This window comes from Solea solea, chromosome 7 (assembly GCF_958295425.1).
Source record: "Solea solea chromosome 7, fSolSol10.1, whole genome shotgun sequence".
Taxonomy (NCBI): Eukaryota; Metazoa; Chordata; class Actinopteri; order Pleuronectiformes; family Soleidae; genus Solea; species Solea solea.
Genome location: NC_081140.1, coordinates 13,987,748 through 13,997,133, shown reverse-complemented (window position 1 = coordinate 13,997,133; position 9,386 = coordinate 13,987,748). Strand labels below are relative to the sequence as shown.

Sequence of the window (9,386 nt, the reverse complement as noted above, 5' to 3'; positions counted from 1 at the left end):
CTGTGTAAGAATTAGTGACATCTAATGGTGGGACTGCAGACTGCAACACACAGGAAGACTCCTCCCTTTCCCGAGCGCTTCAGGGAACTACGGTGGCCTTCGAGTGGATTTAAACTCCATTTCACAGCTCACTCTGTGCTACCAGTCAATGCTATTTCCTCTGTCCACTTCATTGGTTTATATAACAATAAAGTTATTAACAATAATACATCAAATTACTATAGCCCTTTTCAGGACACTCAAAGACACTTCCCGGTTGAACTTTATGATACATGTATTTCAGGACAGGACTGCAACACTGCGGGTGCTAAATAAGGCAGTAATAAGACAGTCATTAAAGATGATAAATTCTGTTGAACACCACTAATACCGAATCATGCGATGGAAAGCGATGGAGAGGAAGGAGAAGAAGTGACTGATGATCATGTACAGAGGAGGAGGGCATAATACACAGAATAAGAACAAGTGTTAGAAAGAGAAGAGGGCAGTAAAGCAAAAGTATGAATATCAGAACATGAACAAGTCAAATGGACATTACATTTCACCACTGATATGAATTTATTTGCTTAAATTTAAATTTAAACTAGGATAATGTTCTCCATATTTTTACAGCGTTAACTCTCTGGATGATTCTCTGCCCAACTGAGCTACTCAGTAAAAGTAAAAATACCCCTGATGTTATATTTGCTCTTAGCTGGTAAATGATAATGTGTGTATGTTGATTCATTCTCTGCTGATGTGATTATTCGTCAAGAAGAACTTAAAGGGTTTCAATTGAGAGACGTGCACATATTTGGGGGTTGGTTAACAACAACGAAGTTAGTTTATAGTTAAATAAAATGGTCCAGTATAGATGCAGCTTGACATGCAATTACCATCAAAAGCTAAGTTGATAACATTTTCTCCTCTATTTGTCCCTCCTTCTGTCATTATGTAGCCTTTACTTTAAAAAAGACTAGTTGAAGTAACACTTTAACTCTTATTTTCAAGACCTCATGGGTGTCGTTCACATGCATAAAGTAACCAACAGCGAATGGTGGAGATTTCCACTCGCCCACACTTTTCCTGTGAGATGAACCAGTGACTAAGTGTCAGTCAGTGACTCACAATGTCAGTCAGTCATTCAGTCGAAACACGTGCATCCCGGTCGTTATACTCTCTCTTGCAGTCTTCACACAGATCTCCACTGTTTAATACATCTGAATACTGTGTGTGTGTGTGTATACGTGGGTTGTGTTCATGAGACTGGAATATTATGTAGCATTTGTATTTGTGTGTGTTCTGAATGGCCTGCATTCATGCTGTTTCATCTTCATAGACGCACACAAGGCCATTATATCACAATACACACTAATTGTGGGTGAGAGGGTTAAAATAAAATGAATAGTTACGTGACACAGAACCTTAGTGGTAACTCTCCACTGTGTTTCTGTCAACCTGCTGTCTGCTCAGTATGTGGGTCAAGTGTTGTGTGGTTAACCCTTAAGAGTGCCTTTAAAAAACTTACTAATTTGTTCCTAGCGTCAGAAAATGTCACCTTCCCCAAAAACAGCTGTAAAAGTATTCTATAAAAAAACTACAATAATTTCTATAAAATACGTTTAAGGAGAATTTGATAATAATTACTGTATTATTAGGCCCTGAGAGGGGTGAATGATTGGCAGAAACATTAAATTTGATGCATTATTTTTAATTTTATTTTTTTTAAACTGACTAATTTGTTCCTCGTGGCAGAAAACGTCACCTTGTGAAAAACTGCTGTAAAAATATTATGCATTAATATTTTTTCCCATTTTAAATGAGTCAATCTTTCAGCCTGAAATATAAATAAAAAAAAGAGAGAAGAAAAAAATGAAATTGAATTTAAAACTTAAGTATACTCAGGTACCAGTTAATATTGCTCAGGGGAAATAATCACACTGCATTGTTGCCTATATATCATCATCAAACTTATTCTGTTTTGTGTTAAATTTTGTTTAAAAAAAGCACAACATGGCACCCGTGAACTGATTTAATTACAAAGAGAAACCCACAGTGACAAAACAAGGAAACAGCTACATACAGGTAGGAACTCAAGATATAACCGTAACCATGACAACTGCATGATATCAACCAGAAATATACAGAGTTTTGACAACTCGCATCATTTCAGCCGGGCCTGGTCACATCAGCAGCTATCTGTGGCTGCTTCTGGAAAAGACGACATTTATAATTTAAACGTGACTGACGTGACAGTGCATGCCAGAGAGAGAGAGAGAGAGGAGGTTGGGGAGAAGAAACAAAAACAAACCGTACACAAATATATAAAAAATATGCCATTAGATTCATATGAACAATTGAGGATCATGGGTGCATTATTTACATAAAAAAGGCAATATATACCAATATTTACAACAATAAAGACCGTTCACATAAGGGCATTAGGAGGTTACTTATAGGTTTGTGGGAGTTAAATCAGTGATGATAGGGTGTGTTTATTGTGATGGTGAAAATAAAGTGAGATCGTCTCTTGGCACACAACATGCTTCATTCCCTTACTCGTCAAATTAGTTTTACTTCATATTTAAGATCACACGCGCGTTTGCACGAGGTTATTTTTGAATCACAATCGGGTGTCAAAAGCCTACTATGCACTGCAGGAAATAAGATCACTCACTTATATTGAGGTGATCATACTCAGGAAATGTGAAAGTGTTTTATTATCATTATTAAGGCAGATTTTTTTTAAAGAAAAATTAAAGACTTCAACTACGGCAGCACGTTTTGGGAAAACCACGAACGGGGGTCATTGGCCTGGGTCTTCCGACTCCTTCGAGAAACTACAGTTACATGTTTCTGCTGCTACTAATACTAATTCTCCACTTTTCATAGAAACTGACTCCATTCGGCGCAGACTTGCTCTACAGACAGCATAGACAGGATATACAGCATCGTCATGGGTAAACTTGGCACAAGGAACACAGACACGAACTTTTCAGAATGCAGAATGAAAATAACACTGCTACCGTACATGATATCGTTGGACCATTCAGGTTGTAATTCGTTTTCTGCACAGGGATACATACCACTTTTATGTTAAGTAATGAGACCTCCACCAGGAGACTCTTTGATTAGCGGAGGAAACAGGGTCTGTGGAGTCTGCCAAGAAATATCAACGATTGGCACAAACCTCCAACTTCAACGCGATGGTTTCAAATCTGGGTTAGGTTACTGAAGAAACAACATCACCTAAATGATATCTTTAAAAAGACGCGGTGGTCAGCAGTTTCTCCACATTTCCAGCCAAGTTATGCTTCGCTAAATCACTATATCATTGCAGTAAAACTTGTGAGTGGTATCTATTTTTATCAAACACACAAAAAAATGCATATCCTCCAGCTTTGTATACAGGTTATTCAGTTATGGGCAAAAAACCAAACCCCCATTTTTGTCATTTTTACCTGAATAACTGAAGCACTTGTGGAGCACGCACAGTGACAAAGCCGTTCGCCCTTGCACTTACAAAGAGCCCACAAGTTAGCAGCTATCACAATGGCCAGCCAATCCTCTTAACTCTTGAGCCCCCTCTCACTGAGGAGATGTGGACGTGTTTGAAGTGTGAAAGCCCAGGTAAAGTGCCCAGATGGCTGAGTGAGGTTTTCTAAGCTCGGTGGGATCAGCGGCAATCACTGCTTAACCCCAAAGCTCGAGGCCAGTTTGTGCGTTTGTGTGTTTTCACGTTCGTGTCTGACCTTTCACTGCATGTGTGTGTGTGTGTCTCTGTAACATGGCTTGGCGTTAACCGCGCGTGGCATGTGCAGGTGCTCGGCGTTTGTTCTCCTGACCCACTCTCCGTCAGCCCTACATCTGCAGTCAGATACCATTTTGAAAACAATTTTGACAGCTGGACTGATTTGCAGTCAAGTACGTTTTGTCGTGACAAAGAATTTCCTCTATTTTCTTAGTGAGTCCCGATTTGTGATTTATGTTGGTTCACCCCTAGCGTGCGTGCGTGCGTGTCTGTCTGCCACAGCTCAGGCCAAAGCCTGTGTTCTTCTACTCATCAAGAAAAAGTGAAAAGCTACATCTTCTATAAATTAAGTGCTGTAAAAGAAGGCGGTAAAATAACAAAAAAACAAAAAACATAAATACTGTACATAACTATCTTTATCTGCTACCACAGCCTCGCGTCATCTCTGCTGTAAGAATCAGCAGAGCCAGCTCCAAATTCCCTCCGAAACAGAATCATCATCCATCCATCCATCGACAACCGCTTTATCCTCCACATGAGAGTCGCGGACAGAATCATCAATAAAAATGAAATTTCATGGCAAAAGGTGTCAAAGCCTTAACACATAAAAGGCCTCACACAGTCATGTTAGGGCAGAATAAATGCAATGCACTTGCTTTTTTTCCTACAAGTAGTGGGACACCGCTGGATCTACATTCACGTCAACTTAAACTGGCTGCACGAGTTAAATAAGGAAAAAATAAGAGACGCTGTCGTCGTCTGTGGGGAAAAACATGTCGACGTTTTTCACAAATGGGATCGAGTGAGTGAAGGCTGTGCATTAATGTGACTTTATGCATGTGATTACATAAGATACGCCGTAGATATTGCACTTAAATGATGCTCTCCCTCTACAAGAGAAAAGATGATTTGGGTTTAGTCTCATCTCTATAAGCAATGGCTGTAGAGTTAGATATTCAGATCTCAGATCTGGCATTGTCACATGCAGGGAGTGAAATACGTCATCACTTAGTCATTTAGATGCACACAGACATTGACAGAACCTGTCTACTATATTTGAACTCTCACTGTACGTCCAAAAAGAAAAAAAAATATCAATCCTTCACTCATGTCTGCATTTATTGAGACGTATTCCTGTGGAATGGCATTCTGCAGAGTCCTCACTGTCACCTCTTATTCTTCCTGTCCTCATGTGATCATCTGTGAATATTTGAAGATGACACTCATGGAAATTTTTCCTCTCCTCCGTCTCCTCCGTGTCTCTCTGTACGATACTCACAGCCGTCGGAAATACGCACACACACACACACACAGAGGACCAACGCACACCATCGGAAACATGACACGGGAAATGACACGAGAAAACGGGAGTCTGAGGTGACCATATTCACTTGTCAGTCAAAGAGGAGAGTCACATTATGCACATAGAGACTGGTGGACCGAGCAGAAGACCAACACATCAACAATCACAGGGAGAGGAGAGGACAGGAGCTTGTGCGCCATCTTCAGCGAGAGGCAGGGAACTGGGTATGACTGTCTCACACCCTCCAAAGCAAAAGGTGGTTGGTGCTGTCATCCCGTCCAACTGTCTCACTGCTGTTGGTCAGTCTGAAGTCCTCGTAGCCATCGCCACCAGAAATGACTAGAAGGTTTGTTTTTGAAGGGATGAGGGCAGAGGCCCTGCGATGCGCCGAGTCACGCCTTTGGAGGTTCCCATCGATTGTGCTTGCACTCTGGGTCTGGTTGCCTATGACACAGAAAAGGATGAAGCGTCACATTTAGAAACCTTTTAAAGTCTCATATAGGTATACATACATATACATAGAGAAAAACCCTGTAAAAACCTGAAGTGTCATTTGTTGGAGGAGGGAAGTTCATGTCAAAACCTTCTGGTAATTCAATCGATGTCAGAAAGCGAACATGGCCCGTGTGTCCGTGAGCCGAGCCCATCGGCACCAGGGGAGTTTTCAGAGACCCTGCCCCAATTCCTGAGCTCACCGCTGGGATCGCCAGTGTAAGGACTACGCCTGTAAGGGGAGGAGCCAAGGAATAAACCAAGGAATATTAAGACGACATGTATGAAGACCATCTGATATAATAGTGACATAAAACAAAATGGCAATCCAATGTTATATGTGTTATCACCTGCACTTGTGCCAATCCACAGCAGATCCTTGCAGGCCAGCAACGCTGTGATTCTCAGACAGGCGGCTTTGTGCTGTCGGATGATCGCATCAGCACCTGAGTGGAGAAGGAAAAGAGGACGGGGGGGTGATGGGGTATGGTGAATTTAAATTTAAGGGATTCTCAATGTTTTAAGCTCCTAACATCCTTGTATTCCTCATGAGTATTTTACCTGCGAGCATCTTGTGCACAGCAGGTGCCACGTCCACTTCGGTCAGGCTCTCCCAGGTCTGAGCGTGGTACAGTTTGACATGCGCGCTGCCCTGCAGTGCCAGCCACACGCCCTGACCATACGCCACCATACACGTCACACACCGATTGCTGTCAGTGCCAACCTGGAACCAGTGCTGGGAAAATGAGATTGGAAAGTCTGTGAGTGTCTGATTTTTATCAGGGCTGAGGTCAAACTGTGCTGTGCGCTCCACATCTTCATCAAAAGCGTTCTCACCTCTTGTACCAGGGTCGTGGTGTTGATGATGAGCACTCTATTCTGTGAGCCACACCAAAGCTTCCCTCCCACAGGAACCATTTTGGTGACAGGATTAGTGGACGTGCCCAAAACTAATGTCTGAGAAGACTGAGCGTCCCAGAAACTACCTGCAATTGAGGGTAACATTCATTTAAAATTCAATTCAAAATATTCCAGTAAATACATTTCCAATTAGGCATGGGCTGATAACCAGTTTCAAGGTATACCATGGTATTGTAAAGTTAAGGTTTCAAAACCACTGGAATTACGGCGTTCGCTTTTACTGCAGGAAACACTCAGGATGGGTGTGGCTTTAAATAACGTAACTCTTCCCCCTCCAGGTTGGCGCGAGCACGCAGAGAGCCGTGTTTTCAGACGTCATACCACATAATAACCCCCATATCATGGTATTTTATGCTTAAGGTTATCATACTGTCAGAATCTTGTGCCTATTTACAAAATCCTCTCATTCTAACAATTCAAACAAACGATAAAATTCAATTATTACAATGATTTAAAAAAGACCTTCTTTACGTGTCCACACTTCAGCTTACCTGCCTCTCTCTGATAGACGATCACCTCTCCATTAGCTAATGACACAAATACTTTGTTGTCCAAATACCTGAAAAAGCAAAAAAAGAAAGATAACAATAATAATAAAAAACATATATATATGTATATATATATATATATATATATATATATATATATATATATATATAAATATATAAAACAACAATAATTCCCAGACACCAATCACGCAGACTCACAGTATACAGAGGATGGAAGCCGAGTGTTGCATTTTCATGCTGTTTTTACGATTGCGGATGTTGTCCGAGGACTGGTACACGTGGATGCTAACAGAAACAGAAGCACGAGAAGATCGGGGTTAAACCTGTTGAAGAACTGGCAGAATGCAAGGCTGAGCTTAACCTTTGACAGAGAAAAAATACTAAATAATAAACCAGTTTGGAATGTGCATGTGTTGCTACCGCACATACCATCCGTCCTCTGTGCCCAGCCACACTGAGCTCTGATAGGCCTCAGGGTCAATGCTGAGCAGATCCTCCAGGCTCGCCCTGGTGAAGGAGCCCCGGGAAGATCGGCGCATGGCGCGACCGTCCATGGGGCTCTCCGCCTGGCCACGGCTTCCTCCGCCGACCCCTAACATCCCCGGCGCTACGTAGGGGATGTGCTCCTGCTCCTCTTCACTGCTGGTGGTTTCTGTAGCCATGTCTTTGGAGCCTGGACCCTCATCATCTTCAAAAAGAGGGTGGTGCGTGAGTGTGTGTTTGAATGGGTGAGCGGGCGTGCACGTGTTCGATTTGTTTCTACTCACTGCCGTAGCTTGACGAGATGGTGGAATGACTGGCCTGACTCTGCAGAGTGGAAGAAGGACTGGGTGAATCCTCGTCATCCGTGTCATCGCTGTCAAAGGGAACAAGCTCTGCTCCCGGTCCTGGAAACAATTAACCCGTCGATCAGTGGACATGTGAACCACTGCTGCTAGTCATGATATATATATATATACATATGTTTCTTTTTGGACAAACCAGTAGGTTGCTCCGTCATCTCCAGAGAAGAATGAGAGATAGATATGTGGAGCTGCTGACCAGGTGCTCTGGAGGGAGAGACGACAGTGGGCTCTGATCCACGCTCTCTGCATCGACACAGACCATAACAGTATTAGAATTAAATGTATTCCCACAAAAGATTGCATGACACATTATGGTCAAATTCTTTAGTTTCCACATAGTTTACAGTTTATACATCTCATATTAATTCAGTATGTCCCAGGGGCTGTGTGCGAGAACGTTCCCTTGATTGTCGCGGGGGAGTTTTCGCTATCCAGGTTTTGGACATACATGTACACGGCCTGACGCTACCTCTAATTCTGAACATCAGTCCTCAAGATGACAAATGACAAATCTCTGGAATCTTTTTCTTACTGGCACGGAATGAACCCAATAGCTTTGTCTTTGTACCGACCTTGAAATGAGCTCAGTCTGCTCTCCGAACAACTGGATTTTCAGTTACAGCAGTGGCTCTCTGTTTATAAATAATATTTAATAACGCTTACAGTCAAATCTCTGGACAATATCGCAGTGAGACCGTGTGACAACGCAGCAGGAAAACCTGGATAATTCACAGCAGGCCGCCAGGAAAGTGTTCTGACCCACATGCCACCCATCGCCTGGATGATCGGGACGTGTCCCTGCCTCTGTGAACGCGTCTGACTCAGACAGTCTCTCGCTTTGTTCATCACATGTGAATAACAAACAAATGTCCAGGTCAAATTCTCTGGTCGTTGTCTGGGCTTCATGTTTGCGTAAATTGCTGTAAGTATGTCTGTGTGTGTGTGTGTGTGTGTGTGTTTGTGTGTGAATCCACTGACCTTCCCTTGAGCCCCGGTACAGCAGCAATGCAAATGATCCTCGCCGAGCAAACGGCGATGCAGGCCTCCACTGTGGGCTCATCTTTGATATTCAACAGACACACCTGCAGAGACAAACGCCATCATCAGTCGTCCTGAGTAACGGTGACCACCTCTGTCTTTTTGCAAAGGTGGAGTAGTTTTCCTCACCTGTCCTACGTAGCCATCACTGTTACACACCCACACTTCACATCCGCTGTCCGGACAGCTGTGGCTGGGAGAGGCACAGGAAAACTGGAGGAAACGAGACAAATAGAGTGACATTTAAGAGAATACGTTGACATTTCCAGCCACCGTTGTTCAATTCCCTTGCAGATGCAGATCAGACTTGACAGTTCACGTGTCTTGCATCTGCATGCGCACACTCTTTCACATTATTGTTGGGCACAGTGTTGTGATTGGATACCTGGAATGAATGGGTGGATTTCTGTGTCCACACAGCCTTGAACCACATCAACAGAAAAGTCTCTCACCTGCATTCCACTCCGTGTCTTCATTATAGGAATCGCCTTCAGAAACTCCGGGTCCCACTGGTCCTTATTCATTGCTAAATTGGAAAAAAAAGCCAT

At 42.8% G+C, this 9,386-nt stretch overlaps 1 protein-coding gene across 2 annotated transcripts in view; it reads right to left on the bottom strand.

Annotated features, from left to right (window-relative positions):
* Window positions 1–4,831: 4,831 nt before the first annotated feature.
* Window positions 4,832–9,386, bottom strand: part of LOC131462246 (rho guanine nucleotide exchange factor 17-like) — a 53,548-nt gene continuing 48,993 nt past the window's right edge. Inside the window, exons 12-24 of one of the 2 annotated variants that reach the window (XM_058633297.1) lie at window positions 9,291–9,364; window positions 8,968–9,051; window positions 8,779–8,882; window positions 7,937–8,043; window positions 7,723–7,842; window positions 7,385–7,643; window positions 7,154–7,240; window positions 6,938–7,005; window positions 6,363–6,511; window positions 6,087–6,261; window positions 5,876–5,971; window positions 5,617–5,757; window positions 4,832–5,477 (exon numbers count right to left, since the gene is read on the bottom strand). In XM_058633297.1, the coding sequence (XP_058489280.1) occupies window positions 5,269–5,477; window positions 5,617–5,757; window positions 5,876–5,971; window positions 6,087–6,261; window positions 6,363–6,511; window positions 6,938–7,005; window positions 7,154–7,240; window positions 7,385–7,643; window positions 7,723–7,842; window positions 7,937–8,043; window positions 8,779–8,882; window positions 8,968–9,051; window positions 9,291–9,364 (1,673 nt within the window). In that variant the 3' untranslated portion in view covers window positions 4,832–5,268. Of the gene's footprint in view, window positions 5,478–5,574; window positions 5,758–5,875; window positions 5,972–6,086; window positions 6,262–6,362; window positions 6,512–6,937; window positions 7,006–7,153; window positions 7,241–7,384; window positions 7,644–7,722; window positions 7,843–7,936; window positions 8,044–8,778; window positions 8,883–8,967; window positions 9,052–9,290; window positions 9,365–9,386 lie in introns of both variants that reach the window. The other variant, XM_058633296.1, reaches the window with a different exon arrangement.